The 26,340-nt window shown below is 43.6% G+C and overlaps 1 protein-coding gene across 7 annotated transcripts in view; it reads left to right on the forward strand.

Annotated features, from left to right (window-relative positions):
- The window catches only part of TENT4A (terminal nucleotidyltransferase 4A), a 41,625-nt gene extending 17,188 nt beyond the window's left edge, over positions 1-24,437 (forward strand). The window contains exons 2-13 of one of the 7 annotated variants that reach the window (XM_059694676.1): positions 3,910-4,033; positions 5,075-5,121; positions 6,475-6,595; positions 9,327-9,434; positions 10,476-10,604; positions 14,055-14,268; positions 16,947-17,073; positions 18,159-18,259; positions 18,917-19,089; positions 19,535-19,693; positions 20,734-20,898; positions 22,200-24,437. In XM_059694676.1, the coding sequence (XP_059550659.1) occupies positions 3,910-4,033; positions 5,075-5,121; positions 6,475-6,595; positions 9,327-9,434; positions 10,476-10,604; positions 14,055-14,268; positions 16,947-17,073; positions 18,159-18,259; positions 18,917-19,089; positions 19,535-19,693; positions 20,734-20,898; positions 22,200-22,391 (1,660 nt within the window). In that variant the 3' untranslated portion in view covers positions 22,392-24,437. Of the gene's footprint in view, positions 1-3,909; positions 4,034-5,074; positions 5,122-6,474; positions 6,596-9,326; positions 9,435-10,475; positions 10,605-14,054; positions 14,269-16,946; positions 17,074-18,158; positions 18,260-18,916; positions 19,090-19,509; positions 19,694-20,733; positions 20,899-22,196 lie in introns of those variants that run through there. The other 6 variants (XM_059694675.1, XM_059694681.1, XM_059694680.1 and 3 more) reach the window with 6 other exon arrangements.
- Positions 24,438-26,340: the final 1,903 nt, after the last annotated feature.

A 26,340-nucleotide genomic window follows, 5' to 3' on the forward strand; every position in this document is an offset into this window, starting at 1 on the left:
GTGTGCATATGGGAAGTAATAGATTAAAAAAATGACCTGTGTGATATCTGATGCTGTCGGTTGGACTTGTGGCTGATAGTACCTAATAGTGAAAGTGTTTTGTCCCTACCCATATATGCAGTTTCTTAAAGGGATGAAAACTATTTGTAATGTTAGTATTGAATAAAGTAATCCAAATGCTTTTATTTAGCACTGTTTACATTTCTAAAAGGACAGTTGGCTATTTAAATGGGTTCTGTTAACAAGTTAGGTTAGCCACTACAGGGGTAAAATATTACTTCTTGGAATGCTGATTTTTGATGTCTTTTTGTAGGGAATGTAAATTTTAAATGACAAGGTCATAGCAATATTTATCTAAACTTGATTTGATTCATTCCACACGTATTTGTTGAATGCTTGCCATAAGCAAACACTGTTCTGGTGCTGGAGGTCAGGCAGTGAGCAGGTGAACCCTTTGAGGTTGGTAGGTTCCAACCTGGGTGGAGACAGACTCTAGTAGTCCATTGATACTTGGCCTGAAGAATGCAGGGCATAGGGGAACAGTGCGTGCTGGGTTTGGCCAGGGAGAGGGAGGGTGCTGCCTCACTGTCCTGTGGCTTCTGATGATTGCTGCGATGCCACAGTTCTTCTGGGGCTGAGCAGGGGTCCTATCTCACTGCCAAATCCCCTGCCGATCCTTGGTGCTTCCTCTCTCTTTGAGGCTTCAACCTAGAGACCCAGCAGAGGAGGCAGCTGCTGTAGCTTTTCCAGTAGGTCCAGAGGTTATGATGGTTGTTAGACCTTTCTATGTCTTTCTGTGCCGAAGGTGTAATCATAGTCCAGAGCCACGCAGTCCTCTGGTGGTTCCAGGAGTCACACAGTGCCTTTAGGGCCCCTGCTTGCCTCAACAAAGGGCTAGCAGGGCTTGGGCCAGTGAGAGCACCTTCTAGTCCAGCCAGTTCGCCAGCAGTATCCCTTCATTCCCAGAAGGCAAAGTCAGAATACTCTTACTATGTAATATTTGTTAGGACAGTTGCAGACTTTGAGATCCAAGTTAATACCTATTTCAGATAGGTGTATTATCAGTGTATCTTACTGGTGGAAGACGCCACTGTAATCAGGAGGCCTGTGTGTCCCACTTGGCACCTCCCTGCTCTGGAAATGTGGGCATGCTGCGCCCCCATCATTAATTTCTCCTAAAATATGGGAAGGAGGGAGTGCTAGACGACCTCTCATGTCATGAGCCAGTCTACAGACATGTGAGAAAATGGACACTGTCATGCGGATTGGGTAGTGTCTGCAGACAGGCAGCACAGGCTCCCTTCACGCCTTTCTTTTTCCTGGTACATCCAGGGTGCTGAGGGTAGGGGTCCTGGGAAGCTGAGGAGGGACTGTCTTATGTTGTTATTTCAGATACATACAACTTAAGAAAACAGTGACAGGACGTTCTGCTCTGCAAGTGCAGACCTGCATGACATTTGGAATGCCTGTTGACAAGATGATTTAATGTATTATATTTGTGGGATGTGGATATAATTTTAGCATATTAGCTTTGGTATTCTTCTTCCATGACTCTGGGCCAATTGTTTAATTATTCTAGGCTCATATTTTATTTTTGTCTCTAAATTTCTATACTACTGTTGTTATCAGACCACGACTAAGAGGTTTAGGAGAGCATGTGCCCTTAGTGCAGTGATGACAAACCTATGACACGCGTGTCAGAGGTGACACGCGAACTCATTTTTTTGTTTGATTTTTCTTTGTTAAATGGCATTTAAATATACAAAATAAATATCAAAAGTATAAGTCTTTGTTTTACTATGGTTGCAAATATCAAAAAATTTCTATATGTGACAGCACCAGAGTTAAGTTAGGGTTTTTCAAAATGCTGACACGCCAAGCTCAAAAGGTTCGCCATCACTGCCTTAGTGCTTCAAGTGCACTAACTTCTCACCCAGGGTGGCAGCTGGTCCCCCAGCACAAGATGTTCTCAGGAAGAGCCCAGTGCTTCTCCCAGGCAGCTCTCCCCAGTGATGTCCTAATAACAGGGAAGGAGTCACCTGTGGCTCTTAGCTGGTGTGGGCACTAGCTTGCTAACCAGACACATCTAGTCATGCTAACAACATTGCCCAGTGGTAAGAAGTTTTAGGTCACACTTCAGACTTTAATGTGTCTGTTGAGCTGCTGAAAGAGATGTGATTGGTGCTCAGTAACTGTTAAAATAATAGAAGCTTTACCCTCACTATCTTGGACTTCAATGATATTTTGGAAAACGTAGTGCATTTTAGTGTTACATGACTCTCTACCTTTTTGTTTTTATTAAAAGACTGATCCTCGCTGGCTGAACTGGCAGCATATTTGGGTGAGGCTTTTTTTTTTTTTTTTTTTATTTCAAAATTTTCCCAATTTCTTTTTTTTAATTTTTTTTTATTTTTATTTTTATTTTTTTTTTTATTGCTTAAAGTATTACAAAGGGTATTACATATGTATCCATTGGGTGAGGCTTTTTTTGATTAAAAAAAAAATTAAACATGGTGAACAAAATTGGATTCCAGTGATGGACTGAGATTGATGGCCTAACAAGGGTGTTGAGGATTTATTTCCTACTGGAGGATTTATTTCCCCTGCTTTTAGGGCCTTGAGTAGTCTTCAGACTTGCTGCCGAGTGTCAGGAATGGCCACTCCAAATGAATTTTGGGAGTAGGGAGGCAGTACTTCAGGTAAGAAAGATGAAGTCGACTTTAAGCAAGAGCCTATGTAAGATAACATGTAAGATAATATGGTGCTCCTTACCTTCATAACTTGATGTTAAAGGTCCTGTTGAGAAGTATTGCCTGCTGTTATGTGGACTATTTTGTAAGCTATTCAGCTGACTTTATTGTTATATTATTATTGAGATAATTTTGTTTTGTCTTTTATTTGTTTTTCTAAACAAACTTGGAATGGAAGCAGGTGAATCTGATTTGTTATAACTTCTAGGATTGGACCATCTCCCATCTCCCACCCCAACCCCCATCTTTAATTAATCTAAAGGAAATGGAGAATGACCATCTTTCCTTCCTCCAGAAGGACTTGTTTACAGAAAAGGTCTTTGGCCCTAAAACTTAACTCCACTGTTGCCACCCCTACAGGGCTGGCTTTTTGCCCATGGCTGACAGTGGTGACAGAAGTGTCTTTTGAGGCAGAGGTGAGATATGAAGTGGCTTTGGGGACTCCTCTCTCCTGAAGACCTTTGTTAGGAAAGAAAGGGCTGGCCATACTTCTGCCCACATGTATTTGGTTGTTGACCTCCTTGCCTCTGAGTCATAAGGAGAGGACACATAAGGACTGTTGAGATAAATAGGGCTGTTCTGCCTCCAGGGACAATGTTTCTGTAACAGTTTGGGAGGCACTGGACACTGGATCCAGCATGTTGTTAACAGTGGGAGGGCAGAGCCTGACTGCTGAGACAACCCTCAGGCCTCCTAAGCACACGTGTCTTTGTCTCTTATGTCCCTGTCTCACTTTGGCCTGTCTTAGACCATCCATGCATAGTATGAGCACCAAAGGTGCCCAGTGGACCTCGGAGCACATCAGAACTGGGGTGACTGTGTTTTAAAAGAAAAACATAGTGACACATCAACTGGAATTATCTTTCATAAATGGAATTCTCTGTACCTTAATGTAAGATCACTGAAATGAATTTCTTTTGAATAAGTCTTAAAGTGCCAGTCAAAAGTTTTGGTATATGGTATTGACAAAATTCACTCGTGTTAATCTATGGTGCTATACAATACTGTGTAATTGGTCCATCACAGAGTGTTCAGAGGAGGAGAGAAACTGGTTTGTAAGTGGCCAGAAATATATTGTAGTGCACGCAGATCTAATACCAAAGTGTAACGTGGTTAAGTTTAATTATAACTCTAGTATGTTTTCTCTTTTGTTTACTAGACTTCATGAGGAAATAATTGACTTCTATAACTTCATGTCCCCTTGTCCTGAAGAAGCAGCCATGAGAAGAGAGGTGGTGAAACGGATCGAAACTGTGGTTAAAGATCTTTGGCCAACAGCTGATGTGGGTATAGTCTTTGTACTTCTTTGTCACATACAAGTAAATGTGAGCACCCAACATTGTAACCTGTCAGTCCTGTCTGTGCAGACCTATGTCTCCCTTATTGGCCCAAGACAGGGATTCTCCAGATGTGGTCCTGGGCCAGGCAGCAGCATATCTATCACCTGAGTGCTTGTTAGAAATGCACCTGCTGAGTCAGACACCTTGGAGGGGCAGGAGTCTGTGTTTAACATGCCTTCCTGGTGGTCCTGACATATTCATGTGTGAGGACCACTGGCCTAACAGAAGGTTTTTTGGAATGGTGTGATTATTTTTCTTTTAAATTCACCTTAAGGTTAGAAATTTTACCCCTTCCCCACCACTCATTGTAGCATAAGTTCATTTTTGTGAAAATTGAAAGTGCTTCCTCACCTACCACTTTTACAGTAAATGAACTAGAGTCCATTGAGTTGAGGGCCACTGACATTTGTAGTGCTTAGCGCAGGCAGCATGAACATGTCATCTGACCAAGTTATGATGGTCTGCCCACCCTGTCCTAATCGGTCAGCCTCTCCTACCAGTGACCAGGGACCATGACTGGTGGCCCACAGTGATGGAGATGAGCTGGCAGCTGAAGAGCATGTGAGCTCCCAGTGAGCCAGGGAGCAGCTTGATTCTCCTCCACTTTTAAAGTGACTTATTACAATATCTTTGGCTTTAACTTTAGTGCCCTGGCATAGTGCCCTGCCTCTGTGTCCCAGCTGTGGGTTTGAAAGTTTTTGGAGAGTTTGAACCAGGCTCTAAAAAGTCCTTGGCTTTGGCAGGTGTGGGCAAGGCCAATAATTATTTTGTCTCTTAATTTTGAGTTTTTAAAAATTCCTTTTTGGGGAAGGTCTTTAACTTAAAAGATTAACTAGATTTCATTGGATTGTTTTTGGTTCCTCCCAACGTGCAGGGCAATTTAAATTTTACCCCGAAGTAGGAGTGAGGCCTTTCTTTCAGTGAGAAGTAATCAAAGGATGACTGAATTGTCACCAGTTCTAAGACAATCATTCTTTCTTTCAGGTCCAGATATTTGGCAGCTTTAGTACTGGTCTCTATCTTCCAACTAGGTGAGTGCCGGATTAGTGTTTATGTTTACTGGGAGCAGGGGAATGGCGGTGTGTCTGTCTGTTTTCAGGGCTCATAGTAGGTTTCTTCAAGTCTAAGGCTAGAAGTACGAGCTAAAGGAAAAGACTAGAGAGCACAGAGGGGACATAGGAAATAAAATTTAATTTACTATTATGGTAATTGTTGCTTTGTATTTTTTTTCTTGTATTTAATTTGATGGGGTATGAAAGTGCTGGACACTAGGAACATTAAGAAGATGAGTAAGAGGACCAGGGGAAGAAAATGCAATAGAAAACATCCCGCTTATATTTTCGGATGTTTTGAAAAATTGATCTCATATTTTCATGAAGATTCAAGCAAAATTTATTAAATAATACTCATTAAGCTGTGTATTTGACAGAAAATTGTCAAACAAATTTACATGCTAAAGTCATTCTTCAGTGTTTCCCTATCTCCTGAAAGCCAATTCCAGCATGACAGCAGGGCTGAATCTGGAGTGGCTGAAGGGCATTTCCCCAAACCTGAAAAGGATGCAAAAATGATTGCTTGCTGCCAGACAGCTAAGGGCATCTCAATCTACATGTTATTGCCTCCTACTGGCCAAACACCTGAGTAGCCTTAGGCAGTTTCTCCAAAACCTGATAATCTGACAATGGACACTGTATACTAAACCTGACCCTTTGATATGTATATCTCCACATTGCCTTAGGACAATTTGTGTTAATAAAAAGCAAGGGGTCCTGAGACAAGATCATCTTAAGTTTCTTTAGCTAGGCTCCTCTGACTCCCTATAATGCCTTTCAAAATTATGCTTCATTTCTGGACTCTTTATTAAGTTACACACAGCTGGAACAAGAACCCCGGCACCTATCAAGGACTATTTCAATATCCAAATCAATTTATGTACATTGTTTCATTTAAAGTCTATTTTTTTGTTAACCCCCTGTTAGTATTTTGAGACTAAAGAGGGTGTAATCTCAGGGTTTGGAGTGGGCATTGGCAGGGCCAATGGGGAATTGAATAGCTTCAAGGAGTCCAGGAGTCCCGGGTCAGCATGAGTGACCCAGCATATACAGCACAGAGTGAGGGCCCAGAAACCTCAGAGGGGCAGACACTTTATTTCAGTCCCTTATTACCTCGTGATGTTGGGAGATTCTGTCAGCCTTTTTGTTTTCAGTCTTTATGTTACAAATACTACTTCATAAGCTACATTTTCTCTCCCTGAAAGGGATATCGGTAATAGGGTTACCTTGAGGGAGATGGGAGTGCAGCCTGTGGCACCAGCCCATCCCAGATGTCTGTGTTACCGCATGGTGAGGTGAGCAGCAGTTTATGGCCACTTTCCTTTTGTCCAGTGACATCGACTTAGTGGTCTTTGGAAAATGGGAGCGTCCTCCTCTCCAGCTGTTGGAGCAGGCCCTGAGGAAGCACAACGTGGCTGAGCCAGGCTCCATCAAAGTTCTGGACAAAGCTACAGTAAGTGGAGGCCTGCTCCGATGCCGGGGTGATTAATGGGTTGTCTGCAGCAGGGATTGGTTATGTTTCTGAAGACTTCTCTACTTTTGGTGTAAATGTGCTTTCTAGTTGTTGTCACCAGCTGAGAACCGGTTCAGTGACAGTCCGAATCACAAGTTGTGAGAGCATCCGACTGTTCCCGGCACTGAGATACATGCCTGTTGACTTCTCTTAGGGCAGTGGTTCTCAACCTTCCTAATGCTGCGACCCTTTAATACAGTTCCTCATGTTGTGACCCCCAATTTCATTGTTACAATTTGAACATAATTAAAGCATAGTGATTAATCACAAAAACAATATGTAATTATATATGTGTTTTCCGATGGTCTTAGGCAACCCCTGTGAAAGGGTCGTTCGACCCCCAAAGGGGTCTTGACCCACAGGCTGAGAACCGCTGTCTTAGAGTGTGTGAGGAAAGGATGTTAGTACCTGAAACGAGACGTGTTCAGTTGCTGTCCTTTCTGGAGTATGTAACTGAATGATTAAACCATGGCTTTTATTACATAGAAAAAGATTACTATTCTCCAAGTTATACTTCAGAAAGAAATACTTACCTGTTTCATTCTAAAAGTACACATTTATGAAAAACCTCTTATCTTGGGAGGAGTTGGAAGATGAGACTGATTTTGAAGCATGTGTGTCAAGGTTTCTCTAAGTCCAAGATTAGAAACAGTGCAGGAACTGTAAGTTACTTGCCTGTTGTGTGATAGTTATTAGCTCACCTAGACTACAGGCTAACATTTCATTTTTAAATTGTTTCAACCTGTATGAAGCCAGACTAAGTCCTTCTAGTTTTAAGAAAATTGTCAGAAATTAAGCTGTATCTTGCTCATGTAGTGGAGCCATTTGCTCACCTGCCTTCTAGCACCATGGATAAGTGTGGGCCATTTTTTAAACCACTTACAGGCATTATCTCAGTTAATCCTCCAAGGCATTCTCATTGGCAGAAGCTATTATTTTTCACATTTGACAGGTGAGGAAACTGAGGCACAGAGAGGTTAGGTAATTAGCCCAGGGTGGGCTTAACAGCCACGCCTTTTCTTCTGCTGCCAGAGGTCCACTGTCACCGGGTGTCCGTGGCAGTTGGCCTAGGGGAGCATGTTAAATCAGGTTGTGCACTGAAAACCCTGTGTCTCTATTGACTTCTGGACATTTTAAACCTTTAGCTAGATCCCATTTGTTTTGGTAAAGGGAATGCAGCCTTTTTAGTCCGTAGAGGCTGAATGACTAAAACATTGCCTTTTCTTCTGGAAAAACACAATTTTGGGGGTGGGGATGATTTAAATGATTGTTTGGGCATCTTTTATGAGGCCAGTTTTTTAAAAAAATGTCTTTTTATTGATTTCAGAGAGGAAGGGAGAGGGAGAGAGAGATGAAACATCAATGCTGAGAGAGAATCATTGATTGGCTGCTACATCTACTGGGGATCAAGCCTGCAACCCAGGCATGTGTCCTGACTAGGAATCGAACCATGACCTCCTAGTTCATAGGTTGACCTTTAATCATAGAGCCACACTGGCCAGTCTTGAGGCCAGTTTTGAGTGCCTTTTGGTGATAATTTCTATTGATGAGTATTTTCAAAATGGCCTTTTATTCTCTGACTAGAAGCCCAGCACATGATTGAAATTGCGCGAGGAGGCGCCTCACCTCCCGCTGTGCGAGGAGGCACCCCACAGGCTGCCATGGAAGTCAGGCCGGACTCGCACCATGGGCAGCTGGGACCCAGGTCTGACTCGCACAGTGCCAGCCACCGTGGGAGTCAGGCCTGACTGGCGCTGTGGGTGGCCGGGACCCGCGCCTGACTTCCGCCCCAGGCCCCCTTGCCCCCCTGCCTGTGTCCACTCTGGGGCTGCCTGAGCAGTCACGGCGGCTTGGCCAGCCCCAGGCCTCCCTGGCCCTCCTGCCTGTGTCCGCTCAGGGCCGGCGGAGCCGCCGTGCCGGCTCGGGCAGGCCCCCCTGTGTCTGTCTCCGTCTCCGTCTCCGCTCGGGGCCTCACCTGAGTGCACAACCTCCTCTTGTCTGGTCATGACCCATTATGGCGTCCCGGCCTAATTTTCATATTGCCTCTTTATATAAATAGATTTTTTAGGGGGGATTTTTTTTTTTTTAGTTTGTTTTAAAGATTGAAACCCATAATAGAATTGTTTGGAGAAACAACATCAGTACAAATTATAATTCTAAAAATGGCTTTGAAGTTCTCTTGAATGTTTTCAGAAATTCTAGCAAACATAATTTGGGGACAGGAGTTCCTGCCGATAATCAGGCACTTGTGGTGGAACCGGGACTTATTTGGCCTTTCCATGTGGTAGGCAGGTGTGTGGAGCCCGGGCCTTCTACCCCTCTTTCTCCTTCCCTCAGCACCTGTTCCCCTTTGCCCCATCTCATTGGCAGAAGCAGATAGTGGCCATGATGGATGCTTGATCACTGGCAAGATGCTGAGTCATGCCAGCAGGGCTGGGCAGAGGTGTTGCTGGGGTGGGGGGGTGGGGCGTCTTGGGTTCTAAGGACTAGAGGTTAACTCTGGCAAAAAGTCCCTTTTCTTCTCATCTTTAAAATTTTGGGTTTATGATCTCTAAGCCCATTTTGTAAATAATTTTTTAAAAGCCTCTGTACAACTTTGGAAACATTTTGATGCCTGACTGTGGAGAATGTTGCATATTGAAGCACAATTTTTCAAATTAAACTTTTGCAGGTACCAATAATAAAACTCACAGACCAGGAGACTGAAGTTAAAGTTGACATCAGCTTCAACATGGAGACTGGGGTCCGGGCAGCAGAGTTCATCAAGAATTATATGAAGGTACTGCCATTAGCAAGTTAACACAGTAAAAATCAGGGACTTAAGATGTTATGTTGGGTATTGTTTCTCTTACAAATGTTAAAAACTTAAACTGATTGTTCATAATAATAGAGCTTGTACAGTTGTGTTATTTATCCTCAACTGAAAAACAGCTCTGTAGTTTCAATTGCCTGTAGTCTGGGTGCTGCTTCTTCCCACAGTTTCAGGGACCTTGCTCCTTCCGTTTCTCTTTTCCTTTACATCATGTCTTGTCTGAGAGCTCATTTCTACCCCACAGACATGAAAACAACAGAAGTTTCCTCTGTCTCCCACCCCTTCTCCCGCCTGTGAATTTCCTTGTTACCTTCACCCTGCTCTCTCCTTGGGAGGTCTGGACACTCATCCTGTTGTTGTCCCCTGCCTCATAAGCTTTCCCCCCTCCAACCTCCTCTGCTTTTCTCTGGGTGCCTCTGAGTGTTGGAGGTTCTTGCATTGGTTCCAGGACCTTCCCTTGATCACTGTCGCATCCTTCCTTCCCTTCACCTGCATAGCCCTCTGCCTGGCAGCAAGCCCTGGGAAGTATTTGAAGAAATGTACTCATTTATTCTCTGAGTTTTTCTTTGTGCAAGTTTCCCCACCTTGTAACTGGGGAGGAGCTCCCCAATGGGATCTTAATGAGCCCTTTGAGGATGAGCCTAGAGCAGTGATGGCGAACCTTTGACACGTGTGTCAGAGGTGACACACGAACTCATTTTTTTGGTTTATTTTTCTTTGTTAAATGGCATTTAAATATATAAAATAAATATCAAAAATATTTACTTTGTTTTACTATGGTGGCAGATATCAAAAAATTTCTATATGTGACACGGCACCAGAGTTAAGTTAGGGTTTTTCAAAATGCTGACATGCCAAGCTCAAAAGGTTCGCCATCACTGGCCTAGAGCTTTCCAAGGGGCAGGAGGATTGAGGAAGCTTTCTTTTCTACCATGTAAAATTTGCTATGTAATAAGTCTTCAAGGTATATAAACTAACCAGTAAATATTTCTCTTTTGGAATTTACAGAAATATTCATTGCTGCCTTACTTGATTTTAGTATTGAAACAGTTCCTCCTGCAGAGGGACCTGAATGAAGTTTTTACCGGTGGAATTAGCTCATATAGCCTAATTTTAATGGCCATTAGCTTTCTACAGGTGAGTGGGCTTTCTCCCCAGTAGGACTAGGTTCTTCCACGGTGGGTGTTCTGACCAGTTGCTGTGTGGGTCCCAGCTGTCCTCCTCTCCCTCCACTACTCTGTTTTGGTTTAGAAGAGATTGACTTCTAATTTTCATAATAAAACCCTATTTTGATGAATACTTCTTTCCTACTGTTCTTTATAGTTTATTTTGTAGCTGACTTAACTGTTAGAGGAGGGAGGGCTTATCTGGTTGTCAGTTAAGTGTATATCAGTCTAAACTCGAGGAAATACCTATACATTTAGAAAACTTTCATACCTTGATATACAATAAAAACATTGTTCTTGGTGCTTGACTATGATTTATACTGAAAACTATCTCAGAAAAAAGTTTGATACCGTATATGGTAAAAACAGGAAAATTGCTAGTAGTCAGTACAACTCCTGGTTGCACTGCCTTCAGTTACTTTGACTTCTTTGGCCTGTCTGTGCAGAGATGCTATACAAAGAGGGAAAATGGAATTTTTCTACAGTTTTAATCCCATTGACATGTCTTTTACTCTCGCCTCCACAATGCTGCCCTTATAGCCACTCTTCCCTAATTTTTGAATATAATTTTGAAGTAACACAACCATCTCTTCTTAGCTTACTTTGTCATATACAGTATGTCCTCGGGTTACGTCGGAGACCCGTTCCTATGGTGTGACGTAACGCGATTTTTGCAGTAAGTCCGAACCCACCTACATAACCACCTACATCACTCACATGGAGCACATACACAGCAGTAATGAAGTGAAACAGTAAAAAAAAATTAAAAGGAAGATAACAATTCCTGACCTTTACTTGTGGTAAATAAATAATAAAAAACAAAGCACATATGTACATACATCAAAATGACGGAACTTTTTTTTTATAAATAAATGGGAGATGGCGATGTAACTATGAAATGACATATGTCGAGTCTGATGTAACCCCAGGACTGTCTGTATTCCTGATGTGAACTATTTTAGTAGCCATGTAATAATGACAACTCCTTACTTTTATTGCCCTTGGCTAAGTGCCTTTTGTTTAATTACCCCATGGGATCCTTGCAGCTCTCCTGTGACCTAGGAGCTTTGCCTAGCATGGGTGGGATTGTCTTTGTCATCTCCACATTCTTTAGTGCAGTGGTTCTCAACCTTCGTAATGCCGTGGCCCTTTAATACAGTTCTTCATGTTGTGGTGACCCCAACCATAAAATTATTTTCATTGCTACTTCATAGCTGTAATTTTGCTACTGTTATGAATTGTAATGTAAATATCTGATATGCAGGATGTATTTTCATTATTACAAATTGAACATAATTAAAGCATAGTGATCAATCACAAAAGCAATATGTAATTATGTATGTTTTCCGATGGTCCTAGGTGACCCCTGTGAAAGGGTCATTCGACCCACAGGTTGAGAACCGCTGCTTTAGTGTCTTGCCCCTCCTACCTCAAAACTGAATTGTAGCACCTGAGTTCATTTCATGGCTAATTGAGATAAGAAAACCCAGCCTTGTCCTGGGTAATCCTCAGGTATTTTATTTTGACTAGAAGGCAAGGAATAAGAAGGAGAGTAAGGTAAGGAAAAATAAGAATGCTACACTTGTGCCTTTGGAATATGCAAATCCTCAGAAGTTAAAGTTATGAACCCTAAAAATACTTTTAGGATTCCTCATGGAGCTCTGTGTTGTAAATTGTGCTTCTATCAGGATTTTTATTTTTGTGTGCTATCCAGTGTAACTCTATGCAGTTGGCAGTGTTCTCTCTGCCCTTGCAGTCCAGCATGGGCCAACGGGCCAGATGCCTACTGAGCATTGGCCATGTTGCTAGCAAGACTGACAAATGGAATTTTTAATTAATTGGTCTTAATTTATCCTGCATAATAAAAGGGTAATATGCAAATCTACTGTACAATGGAATGACTGGTTGCTATGACGTGCACTGACACCAGGGGGCAGACGCTCAACCCAGGAGCTTCCCCATGGTGGTCAGTGTGCTTCCATCGGGAGAGTGCTGCTTAGCCAGAAGCTGGGCTCACGGCTGGCGAGCGCAGCAGTGGTGGTGGGAGCCTCTCCTGCCTCTGGAGCAGCACTAATGACGTCCAACTGCTAGCTTAAACCTGCTCCCCCTAAGCGGCCTAAGCTGGCAGTTGGGTATCCCCTGAGGGCTCCTGGAATGTGAAAAAAGGCACAGGCCAAGCTGAGGAACACCCCCTCCCCCCCCAGTGCATGAATGTCGTGCACCGGGCCTTTAGTTTAAATATAAATAGCCATATGTGGCTCGTGGCTTTCCTTATGGGCAGCACAGGCCTGCATTGCTCAGATTCGGGTCTCTTAAATCAGTTACTCAGGAAGGTGTTAGTAGACAGTGACTTAGGTTAAAAAAAAGTCCATTACCCACTTAAAGAAATTGTGGCGCCAAACTGAGGCTGATGCTAATCTCTATGACAAGTTTGCTATAAATATTATGATAGAATACTAAATTACTGTACACAGTTAATGTTAATCCTTTTGTATTCTGGTTTTCTGTGATACTGTTTAATCTAATGCTGCCCCCTTTTGGTTGTATTTTGGAACAATGAAATTTAGATTAGAATCTGTAAAATCACTTCCACCATCTAGACTAGCAATTTTCAACTTTTTTCATCTCATGGTACACATAAACTAGTTACTAAGTTCTGCAACACACCAAAAAATGTTATATTTTTTGCCAATCTGACAAAAAAAGATATGTATAATTTTGATTCATTCACATAGGATGACTATTGTTGTGTTGGCTGTTGTAATTTTTTTTTTTCATTTGACAATCTAAGGCAGGGGTGGGGAACATCGGCCTGTGGGCCATAGAAGGCCCGAGAAATCATTTGATGTGGCCCTGGCAAGGAATTAGGAGTGAGTTAATTAAATGTTTGACCAAATATAGCAGACTAATTTTTAGGTTGATAATTTTGTATGGCCTACAAATGCTGTTATAAATATCCAAATGGCCCTTGGCAGAAAAAAGGTTCCCACCCCTGATCTAAGGGAGAAGAGATCAATGCCCCTGATTGAATAGTTAGGTATTGCATGTTTTAAAAATTCTGTGGCACACCCGTTGAAAATTGCTTATTTAGATGACCCTAAATTGTGCAGAATATGGCCCACTCATCAGTGATTAGGAACTTGTGGTTAATCAGATGTCTGTGTTTGTAGGAAGTTGCTGTAGAGATTACCAGTTTCAAAGAATTGAAGTATAATAAAAACGTTCAGCTAGAAGGTTTTATTTCTTTTGAATTCTCTTTATTGACCAGGCTCTGTTACTGACTTTGGCAACTGCTCTGAGCGTCCCAATGCCTCTGGGTGAGTGGGTGCTGCTGAGGGCGGTCCTAGAAGAGATCACTAGGTAGCAGATTTCATCACATGCAATCTTCTTTAGAAATGACTTGAATCCATTGCTTTTACAGTTGCATCCAAGAATTGATGCCCGGAGAGCTGATGAAAACCTTGGAATGCTTCTTGTAGAATTTTTTGAACTCTATGGAAGAAATTTTAATTACTTGAAAACTGGTATTAGAATAAAAGAAGGAGGTGCCTATATTGCCAAAGAAGAGATCATGAAAGCCATGACCAGCGGGTATAGACCTTCGATGCTGTGCATTGAGGACCCCTTGCTGCCTGGTAATGGCACTTTGCTCTGATCTTGCCCCAAGCATGCAGGGGCATCCCTTCCCTGGTGTACCGGTGTGGTGGTGGTGGTGGTGGTGGTGGTGGTGGTGGTGGTGGTGTATCCTTAGGCCCTGGCAGCCAAGGGCAGTTCATTAGGACTCCTACTGTCCTAACAGTTAATAGTGACAATTTACAATTCCTTACTTAATGCTTCTAATTACTTATTGCAAAGTTGCAATTTTATTTACATTCTGTAGTCAACCAGAAAGATGTAGAATGTGAAAATTAAGAAAAAAAGTTTATATTTTATTATCAAACTATTACATATTTATCATAAACCATTTAATTCCCAGAAGTATGTAGTAGAGAAAGAGCAAAGTATGCTATACTCGCCTCCCATTTTGGTGTATATTTCTCCCCCCCCCCTTTTTTTTTTTTTTTTACATATATTGCAGCCTTATAAAAAATGGCATAATATAATACAAACAGATTTGCAATTTGTTTTTTACTTAACAGTGTATCCAAGACCCTCTTTTTTATATGAGTAGGGTCTGTTCAGTAACAAAGATTGCCAGCCACCTTGAAGAACCCGAACGAAGCAGGTCTCCAGTTTTCCAGTTTTATTCCTTTTATTGTTTTTAAGGGTGCTCTTATTCCCAACCTTTGTGACAGTTTTTTAAGTTTTTGCCAATCTGATAAAATCATGCAATATAAATTTTCATTTAATTTACATTTCTTTAATGATAGTGAGGTTAAGCACATTGTTATTTATCAATTCCACAAATGTTTATTGAGCATCTATTAGGTGAGACACTGTTCTTACTGTTGGTGATAAAGTCAGTGACGGACAGGTGACAGAAAAGGTGGTGGAGATGTCAGCTCCAGGTACACTGCCCCTTTGTATGTCTTTTGTGTGAGTTCATGTGCTTTGTCATGTGTCTGCTGGACTGTTCCCTTACCAATTTTGTGAGACTGTAAGTTAGGGAAGTCTTTCTTTGTTGTACATGCTGTACTTTTATCTCCCAGTTTGTCATTTGCACCTGGATTTATCTTTATTGTTGAAAATGTTACATATGTCCCCCTTTTTCCCCATTGACCCACTCCACCCCACACCTGCCCTCCCCCCAGACCTTCACCCCATTACTGTTTGTGTCCATGGGTTATGCATATACGTTCTTTGGGTTTGGTATTTTTTATTGTTTAGCTTCTATATATATATTTATTTAATGTCCTCATATTTAATGATTTTTGTTTTATGGCTTTTGGGGTACAAAATTTATTTCTTAAATTTTTTTTAAAGAAAACATACTGACTCTTCTGTTGTTCGTAAATGCCATGATTTATGCCATGCCTTTTCAGTAGTGATTTTCCCGGCAGCATGGTGTGGCAGGTTTTCATCATCTGTCCATGTTTGTAAGTTAAACACAGAATAAGTTAAACATTGTCTTCAGTGTTTGCTAAAATGTACTTAAAAAACAAAAACTCCACTATATCACTAGGTTATCCTATATAATAAAAGGGTAATATGCAAATTGACCTTAAGGGCTGAACGACCTGGAACGAACAGTCGCTATGATGCGCACTGACCACCAGGGGGCAGACGCTCAACGCATGAGCTTCCCCCTGGTGGTCAGTGCACTCCCACAGGGGGAGCTCCTCTCAGCCACAAGCTGGGCTGACAGCTGCAAGCGCAGTGGCGGTGGTGGGAGCCTCTCCCACCTCCTCGGCAGTCGGACATTCCCCTGAGGGCTCTTGGACTGCAAGAGGGCACAGGCTGGGCTGAGGGGACCCCTCACCCCCTCCACCCCCTACCCGGTGCCTGAATTTCATGCACCCGGCCTCTAGTCCTATATAATAAAAGGCTAATATACAAATTGTCCCCTCGGGAGTTTGACCACTCGCTATGACGTGTGCTGACCACCAGGAGCAGCGTGGAATGAAGGAAGGCCCCATCCAGCAGCCTGGGGAAGGAAATCCCCGATGGGCCCTGATCACCAGCCAGGCTTAGGGACCCTACCCGTGCATGAATTTCGTGCACCAGGCCTCTAGTATTATATAATTAAGTATGGAAAAGATACTGTTCCAATACTCAGAATACAGCTTCTAAAAAAAATCCTTATCTGGCTTGTGAAGAAATTTCATGTAAATTAAAATTAAGGTTAAGCTCCTTGACTATGACTTGCTTGGTGACTTCAGTGGCAGCTTTATTTGATTTACTACCCAACACCCAGAGTTCAGACCTGAACATTCTATCCGAGAGGATTTGCTCGCGAGGATTTGCTCTGTGGGCCTCAGGTTAACTGCCTACTGCAGTCAGTGTGCTCTCAGTCAGTGTGATGGCAGCCTGATTCAGGTTGCTGCTTTGGCCCACTTGTGTTTTTTGCCTCCTGGGGAGTTACTTGACTTTTTCATAAATGGTCACTCTGTCTCTGTGAGTGACATCTCTGTTCATGGAGGTAGACTCTGATCTGATGATGCAGATCAGGCCCCTCAGCTCAAGAACAACGTGGGATGCCATGTGGTGATTAACTAATGTGTGTTTGCAGGTGCGTGATCTGGCTTAGCTCTGGGGGTCTGGATATGTTTGAGTGGTGAGGGCCTGATTCAGAATAACTTTATATGAGAAAATAAAAAACATCGATAATGGCTCAAATGTTTGGTAGAGTTTTACAGCTGCCTTTCTGTTTCAGGAAATGATGTTGGCCGGAGCTCTTATGGGGCCATGCAGGTGAAGCAGGTTTTTGATTACGCGTACATTGTACTCAGTCATGCTGTGTCACCGCTTGCAAGGTCCTATCCAAACAGAGATTCGGAAAGGTAACAGAAGTCATTCTACACCTTTGTTGGGTTCACAGCTGAAGGGCATGGTCCTTGCACCCTTATTAGCCTCTGTCGTTTGTTTCCATGAAGTTTTCTAATGTATGTGCCACCAAATTTTAGTAAAACTTGAAAATATCAGAAAAGGAAGACCTTTTAGGAATTCAGGATGGCTCTATTTGATTCATCCAAGGATAAGAGTTGAAAATTTCTTATTTGAGGAGCTAGCATCCCCCTTCCCGCACCCTCCCCCCCCAAATATTTTGTTTTGGGGAGGTGATTCTTGGCTTTTAAAACTTTGGAACTTGATGCTTTTTTCTGAGGGAGTCTTCAAAATGTTGGGTAGTCAGCTCTACATGAATGTGTATCCCAGTCCGCATGCCCCATCCCTTCTCTCTCAGGCACAACTATCCATCATTCTCCATTCTGGAACACTTATAATATACACTTACTTCTAGTGAGAAATATTTATATTTGCCTGCAGATTATGGTGTTGTGGTGGAGGTGATGGGATTGGGGGACAGAGAGAGAGAAGTGAGAGCAGGGAATGAAAAGAATAGTATGATTGTCACAAGTGGTAGTTGAAAGTGCCATTGGCTCTGTTCCTTGGGCGGGTTATGGAATACGTAGGTTTGGAGACCCAGCGCTGGTGGTGGTAGACCTGTCATGGGTTTTGTGCCTCAGTCCACTCAGTGTTTTCAGGCAGCACTTTGGGGCCCTGTGGTGGGTGCGCTGTCTCCCATTCTCACCGTGCAGGGGAAGTGGGAATTTTAGACCTTTGTGATTATGGCGGGTGAGGAGGGTGGACTTCCCTACTTAGGCATAGGATTTTAATAGTCTTTTGCAGATCATTTAGGTTCAAGAACTTCTACATAAGTGAATCCACTTTTACTCTACTGTGATCTCAAAGTACGTTTAGGCTCAAACATCAGAAGCCATGTATTTTTAAAACTTATTTTAGCTTTTTTCCTGTATTTCACTTAGGAAAGCAATATTTTGTTAAAAGTATAAATAGCCAGTGAAAAGGGTTCATGGATTCACAGTCCTGTTGTGCTATATTGATGTCCCTCCTTGTCCTTTTGTAGTACTTTAGGAAGAATCGTCAAGGTAACTCAGGAAGTGATTGACTACCGGCGGTGGATCAAGGAGAAGTGGGGCAGCAAGGTCCACCCAGCTCCCGACCTTGGTGAGAAATTAATTTAGTCAGTCACCTTTCACCTTCTGACCATTCATGCAGGAGTATCCCCTTTGTTCCTTCCTGGGACATTGTTCACACTAAGAAAAATACCTAGTTTTTCTTTGAGTTTAATTTAAAACTATAAGACTTAGGTCAGCACTACGCAGAAGAAATATAATGTGTGCCACATGGAATTTTAAAGTTTCTAGTAACTGCCTAAAAAATGTAAAACATGATAATATGATTTATTCAATTTAGTGTTCAAATACTAACATATCAAAATGTAATCAATATAAAAATTATTGAGATATTTTGGAACCTTCTTTCATACAAGAGCTGAAATCCAGTGTGTATTTATACTTATAGCATATCCCAATTAGCATGTTAAATTTCCACCAGAAATATTTGATCTGTGTTTAGATTTCATAAAATGTATAGTTGAAAACTCTTTACATAGCAAGTTGTTTCAAATATATTTAAATGTTTTCTAATAACTAGAATATAATTTTAAAAATTAATTAAATAGAATTAGAAATTCAATTTGTCAGCCTCATTAGCATCATTTTAAGGCTCAGTCACATCTGTGACTGGTGGCTATCCCATCAGGCCCACATGTCTGCGCTCCTAGAAAAATGACTCACCTAGGCTGTGTTTTTCCTTCCACAGACAATAGAATTAAGATAAAAGAGCGAATAAACACATGTGATGGGGAGCAGCCCCAGCGCCGAGAGCCGGAGCCACCCTACACCCAGCACCTGACCTTGTCTCTGCCCTGCCCCCAGCTTCTCTCCTCGGGCTCCTCTGCGTCTTCCGTGTCTTCACTTTCTGGAAGTGACATTGTGAGTGTGTCAGCTGGGAGGTCTGTGTCTGTGGAAAGCATCCATAGCAGGGAGTTTTTATCACTCTCTCTGTGTATGTGACACCACCCTAGGTCTGCAATGAGTGGTCCCCACTCTGCTGTGAGCCTCATTCTCAGTGGCCCATGTGGCCCCTTATAAATGGTAATGCTACTGACGGTAGAATTACAGTGGACTTCCTTGAATAGTTTTTTTAAAACTTATTTGGAAATAAAACAATTAAGTCTAGGCATCCTTTCTGTATTTCCTTTACATTTTCCTTCAGTTTTGAAATGAAGCAAATGTGAGCAGCTTTGGGCTGCCTGTTGTTGAGCAGCAGTAATGGACGGATTCTAGCAACCTTGCATAGCAAGCATGCTGCAGGCATTTCTTTCGTGACCTTAAGAAGTCGCCTCTGTACAGCCCTCCCTGTTCTTTCTGCTCACAGGATTCCGACACCCCGCCCTGCACAACGCCCAGCGTTTACCAGTTCAGTCTGCAAGCACCCACTCCCCTGCTGGCCAGCTTGCCGACCGCCTTGCCCATGCCGAGTGGCAAGCCTCAGTCCACTACTTCCAGAACATTGGTCATGACAACTAACACTCAGGTATGTGGCCACTGGTGCCCATCCTGTGATAGGTCCTTAGGAACTGTAGGAGTGGCTGACACTTTGATTTAGGAAAAGAACTTTAAAGGTCTTTGGAAAGTACATTTCTGTCTCGTAGGAAATTATCTTCATTTGTGGGTCTCATAGAATATAATTCCTGTCATTCTTTACATTGATACCCAGCGTGAGACCACTGTCCTGGGTTGTGTCAGAGAGAGGGACTGATGCTTTCCTCAGGCAGAAATGGACACTTGTCCCTGTTTCCCCTGAGGATCACAGAGTTTACACTCTTACCAAGTGTAATAGACACTTTGACCTTTTCACATTGTTTTCACACAGGCAATATTTATAGGACTTTGGCTATTAGAATATGTTCTTTCTTTTTAAAATTTAGACAAAGTTAGAAGTCTGAAAGACAATATCCAAAATACGAAATTTTGTTTCAACTTCCCAATTATATATCAGTTGAATATGTATATATATAAAACCCATCACATTAATTTACTTTAAAGAGTAAAGCCAGTTTCTCCAATGTGGTTATAATTGAGTGTTCTAGTAAAGTGACATAGATACGTGCAAAGAGGGTCACACTCTTCAGAGGTCTGTGGGGCAAAGGACTAAGACGTGAGTAGTGCAGTTTTGGAAAGCCTGAGGCTTCACGCCAGCACCCTGTGCTGTGACGGGACCGTGATGCAGAAATAGGGGCAGTCCTTGACTACAGAGGAGGGCAGGGACCGCCTGCCTCGGTGCCAGCTGCAGGCTGTTGCTGCTATGGACTGTTTCCAGAGACTCAAGGGACAGTTACTCTGATGGCTGTAGTTTTTGAATTGTTATTTGGTCTTAATAAATATTGAAACGTTCTGACTTGGGTTACTAGCTATACTTCATATTGTGATTGTGGTTTCAGAACATGAAAAGTTTCTGATTTAGAACAAAATCTTGTGAGGTTCTAGTCAAACACAAACCGGGCCTCAGACCTGGAATGGTTGACCGGTATTGGCTCTGCGCCTTATGGGTGTCTCTGTTGGTTCTTTCCCTAGACTAGGTTTACTATACCTCCGCCGACCCTGGGTGTGGCCCCCATTCCTTGCAGACAAGTTGGTGTTGAAGGAACTTCAGCACTGAAGGCCGTGCACCACATGTCTTCCCCGGCCATTCCATCCGCGTCTCCTAACCCGCTCTCCAGCCCTCATCTGTATCATAAGGTAGGTCTCCGGTCCAGCCCAGGCCCCTGGTACCCACCATAGCAGGTTCATGATAGGTGTTGCTTAATTGCCATCTCTGCCAAAGAGAGAATTCCAGAGACTTAAATACACACACACACACACACACACACACACATGTACACACATTTAAAATATGTTTTTATTGATTTCAGAGAGGAAGGGAGAGGGAGAGAGAGATAGAAACATCAATGATGAGAGAGAATCATTGATCGGCTGCCTCCTGCACACCTTCTACTAAGGATCGAGCCTGCAACCTGGGCATGTGCCCTTGACTGGAATCGAACCCGGGACCCTTCAGTCCATGGGCTGATGCTCTATCCACTGAGCCAAACCAGCTAGGGCTAAGTATATTTTTATTGATTTCAGAGAGGAAAGGAAAGGGAGAGAGAGATCTCCTGGGGATCGAGCCCTTAACCCAGGCCATGTGCCCTTGACTGGGATCGAACCCGGGACCCTTCAGTCCGCAGACGGACACTCGATCCACTGATCCAAACTGGCCAGGGCTCTAGAGACTTTTTAAAAGGGAATTTGTTTTCTGGTCATTCAGCTGTTTGCTTTCCCTTGTAACAAATAAAACTTTAAAAGTGTTAAGAAATTATTTTAAAATTTAATATAGCTTAATTCCTTTCCAAATATATTTCTCTTAATTTGTCTAGTGAAATTTTTAGCATAAAACTGAAGTGAAGAATATTTTGTTTTCCCATGTATCAATTTACGTGCTAAAAACTTTGGTTTTCAAGAAGCAAATAGAATTTAGAATAGATATTGATGCGGCTCTTTGCAGTGCTTTTCATTCCCGCAGCATCACTCCCTCCCAGTGCTTTGCCTGGCACCCTGGCAGAGGGCGAGGTGGGCTGGCAGGGCTCAAAGTTCATTTGCTTTCTAGGCCCCGGGGTCCCTGCCAGTGCCCTTCTCCATTTCCCCGTGGCCCATCTAAGTCCAGATCCCACACATGAGAAACTGTTGCATAATAAGATAACGGGCCATTGTGAAGTTCCTGTGCTCGTGAAGTGCCAAGGTGTTTGAAAGAGCTGTGACTGGCATCTTCCAGTAGGAACAGGGTATAGTGTCTGAGGCCAGTGTTCCCCTGGGCCCTCATGGGCTGTATTTGCTGCATTTATCACTGTCCCTCATCACTCCAGCCAGGTCCTTCATTGCTTAGGCTCACTGCCCCGAGGCTGAGCTCACAGGAGCTGGGATGGGCGAGTCTCCCATGGCACTGGTGTTTCTTGTTCCCAAGCCACTCTTCATCGTGCTGTTTCTCTTTATCTCTTCAGCAGCACAGTGGCATGAAGCTGGCCATGAAAGGCTCTCACAACCACAGCCAAGGTGGCAGCTACAGCTCTGTGGGCAGTGGAGGTGTGCGACCCCCTGTGGGCAACCGAGGACACCACCAGTATAACCGTACCAGCTGGAGGAGGAAAAAACACACGCACACGAGGGACAGCCTGCCTGTCAGTCTCAGCAGATAATAGCTCCTGGTGGCGCCTCCTGGCCACCACCCTTCCGAGACTGACCCGGGTGGCCTCGGCGCCTGGCAGGAACTGAGACCAGCATCCAGCACATCAGCCGGGCCCCTCAAACGCCTGCTGCTGATCACTCTGCATGTTCCTTGTGTGGTGGTCACGTCCATCTTAAAGAACAGCTCCTTGTGCTCATCTGTGAAGCCTTATTCCACGTGGACGCTGTTTTCTGCCTTCCCAGGATCCTTCCAGAAGCAGGTCTGGACCTGGAGCTGCAGGGGATGAAGTCGGCTTGGGCGTTTGTTTCTCAGCTGTGTCTGTTCCTTCGAGGTTGGGTGTTTTCATCTTACCTTTGTCAGAGCCACAGAGATCAACCCCATATCGGCTCTTCCTCGGCGGATGGATGGAGGTCACATTGTTTTACTGCCCTCACGTTTTGTTTCAAGTTTCAGAACTGTTTTTCTATGTAAATATTGAAAACTTATCATTTGTGCAATAACTCAGATATTTTTTATTTAATTTCCTATTTTCACATAAGTTATATTTAAGGGAAGAGGGAGTTTTTTTTTAAACAAGCTTAGGTCCTTTCCCGAGTTGCTTTTCTAAGTTGGGTTCATAGGGTTGGCTGGTTGTCTGGTGAGCACCGTTGCAAACACCATGAGTGAGGGGCTTGGGTTTATTTTTATGTTTATTATTTGGGTCAGAGGGGAAGCCTCTCAATTTATGATGAGGGAGCCGAGTTGCCCCCTAGTTTTCTGAAGGGGTTTGGCCCCCAAGTCTTCTGACCAGCTGCCTGCCGGTTCTGCCGTCCAGCCTGTCTGTTGTCTCGCTCTGACCATGGAGTTTTAACATTTTGGTTTTTGGTTCTTTTAAAATAGACAACAAATCCAGCATTTAAAGTGCCAGAAGTATAACTTTCTAAGGGGAGAAAAGGTTGTCACATTATAAAAAAAAAAAAAATGTGAACTACATGCTTCAGTCAGCTTTAGTAATAACAGCCTGTAATGATGGGGCTGGTGAGGATCATGACGGGACAATGGTGCCCAGTTTAGGAATGTGGAGAAAGGAATTATGTTGATTCCATTGAGGAATCTGTATAGCAGTGTGCATTCGTTCTGTTAAGAGCAAATATAGGAAAAGTGCTTCAGCTGCTCAGCTCGCTGTGGGGAGTATTCCTAATGCTTGCAGGAGAGCACAGCCCAGTGTCGGGCTGGGAGGGCTGGCGCCCAACTTGAGAAGCATACAGGTATACTATGCAAGTGTATTCTGCCATGACAACCACTGTCTTTGTTACCTTTTTTTGAACAAGAATATATCCATCCTGCCTAACCCTGAGTTTTTGGAACACTACAATTGTCCTGGGATTTAGCTGCATCTCATAGGTCTGACTTCCCATTTCTAACATGGGGTATTGGCCCCGCTGAACACTACAGGGAGGTTGGCCTTTGGAGTCCACTAGTGGAGTATGTTGAGGCAAGAAACTTATTACCATGACACCTGATTGATATGCTGAGTGATATCTGAATGTGATGGACACCCAGCAAGGACAAGCTTTAAAATGTCTACGGTCTGTTTGGTTTTAAGCAGGACTGGCCCGCATTATCATTGAGAGCTGCCAGCTGTGACTGCAGCTTCCCTAGGAGGCATTCCAGAATAGAGTAGCACATTTTGTCTACAGTTCTTAATGATCGAAAGTTATCAGAATATTTAAAAATATTTAAATTGTAAACCTATTGATAAAGAGATATTTATAAAACTGATATGTAGGTCTGTACTAATCTCTACATATTAGCAATATTGACTGTAACCCTATACACTAAGGACACCTCTGCAGGGACGGCGGCCAGTGTCCCATGGGTGCCCATTTTAAAGCTCGATTCACACGCACAGGTGCCATGCTCCACCCCGTCATGGTGAAGGAATGAATTGGCCTGGCTACCACTGTGGTCACAAAGGAGATCATGTTTCAATTTTTTTTGTGTGCAAACAACAAAATTGACATATTTTTATGTAAAGTTTTTCTATTCTTTGATTTTTAATAAACTTTGGAAATCATGTAGTGTTTGTGTGTGAACTTTCAAGGGGAAAGGTGCTTCCTACAGTTTCACATTCTGGGATTTTCTAAATTTAGGCAATGGAAAATGATTTCATCCATTGGTTCAGCAAATTCAGAACTTAGTTGAGGTTCCAAGTTATGGATGAGAGAATCGGAATTGAAGAGTGTCTGTTCTCATGCTGTGCTGATACGGGCTCAGTCAAACCATTCAAATGATACTATGTGATTTCAGAGGCTGATTCTGGGATACTATGTACTTAGACTCCCAAATGAAATGTGTTTCTTCTTTTATATTACTTAAACATATGACACATTTTAAGCTGTCAAATAACATTATGTATCTTGAAATGTAACTTATGTGTAGACTTTAAGAGGAAGTTTATAAAAATTCTTACAAACCAGTGAGTGACACAACTACTTGTCTCAGGCTACATGGCCCCTTTGTGTGTCCAGAGCCATGGACAGTGTGGTGAAGGCAGGTGTCCTCGGCACACTGCACATTCAGTCGGTCCTTCCAGCGGTTTCCGGGGGTACTCCGAGCAGGTGCGGCTGGAGACCACTGAGGCCCCTCACAGCACTGCGTTCCGCAAGGTCGCAGGAAATCTCGGTGTGCCCCAGAAAGTGCGGTGGCTGGAGGCGGTGACCTGTGCTGATGAGTGCATGGATGAGAGCCCCACTGGGCTCAGGAAATGGGTGATTTCCTGTTGGACTGGGGTTTCATGGTCAGTGTTTATAAGATGCTGGCCCTCATCAAGATGGGACCTGGAAAAGTGTGCTGTGATTGTTTCAAATGCACCAACCTCAGCCTCTGGTCACTTGACCTCATTCTTCACTCACCCACGTAAGGCTGTTAGGCGTCCTGTTCAGTCTTCCCTGTTCCCCTGCTGCCTCCTCATCCAGCTACGTGGCCCATGCTTCACAAACCTGCAGCCCCTCATGGTAAAGCCTCTCACCTGCTGTCTCTCAATTGATTCTCCTGGCGAGACCCCAATCCTGGGTTCTCGCCCCTGCAACTTCCCTCAGCCCGTGTGCAGGGTAAGGCAGGGTAAGGAATACTGGGGACTTGAGCCAAGACCCTGTAGGTGGCACCGCTGAGATGAGGCTGACATTGGTGAGTGCTTAATGGCTGCCCGGTCCCATGGCACAGGCATGGTTCCCATCTCCAGGTGAGTAAACTGAGGCACAGGGAGGCTAAGAAACTGGGCCTAGGTAATGCAGTGAGTGTCAGAGCAGAGACAGGACACATATCCTCTGTGCCCCTTTTACAGTGACTGCTTTTATCTCCCACGTTGTCCAAACTCCCTCATCCCCCAGTTCTCATTTCCTCTTGGCCATTGGCCTTGGCTCCCGGTCAGCAAGGAAGCTCCTCTGAGCCGCTGCCTCCTCCCAGCTTGAAATCTTCGAACTCCCCCTCATGAATGATGGCTGTGCGCCCCTCCTCATCTGTGTAGCCCTGGGCTTGTCCCAGTCACCCCATCCTTGCCTCTCCAGGACACCACACTGCCACCCAGCCAGCCTTCAGTCCTCACCTTAGGGTAGCACTGGCCTGGGGGGGGGGGGCGGGGCGCGAGAGGAGGGGGGGGCTTCGTCACAGACCCAGGCTGCACCTTCAACCCTCAGACAGCTGTGGCTGCGTCATGGAGATTGCAGTGGCAACCTGTGGGTGGGCCATGTGTTCTCCCATGGAGAAGGCCATGGTTACCCTTGCCCTCTGAATGCTTGCCTCTCAAATGCTCAATTGAGAGGCAGCAGGACTTATTTTGTAACATACTATTGGTCATGCATGAACCAATACTCATGTAAAATACAATAAAATGAATTCACTTGAAAAGTGAAATGAAAACCCTGGGCATACAGCCTATGTTGTTACCGGATTCGACAGACCCCAGCGTGCTGTGGGTT

The sequence above is a fragment of the Myotis daubentonii genome, chromosome 4 (genome assembly GCF_963259705.1).
Source record: "Myotis daubentonii chromosome 4, mMyoDau2.1, whole genome shotgun sequence".
Lineage (NCBI taxonomy): Eukaryota > Metazoa > Chordata > Mammalia > Chiroptera > Vespertilionidae > Myotis > Myotis daubentonii.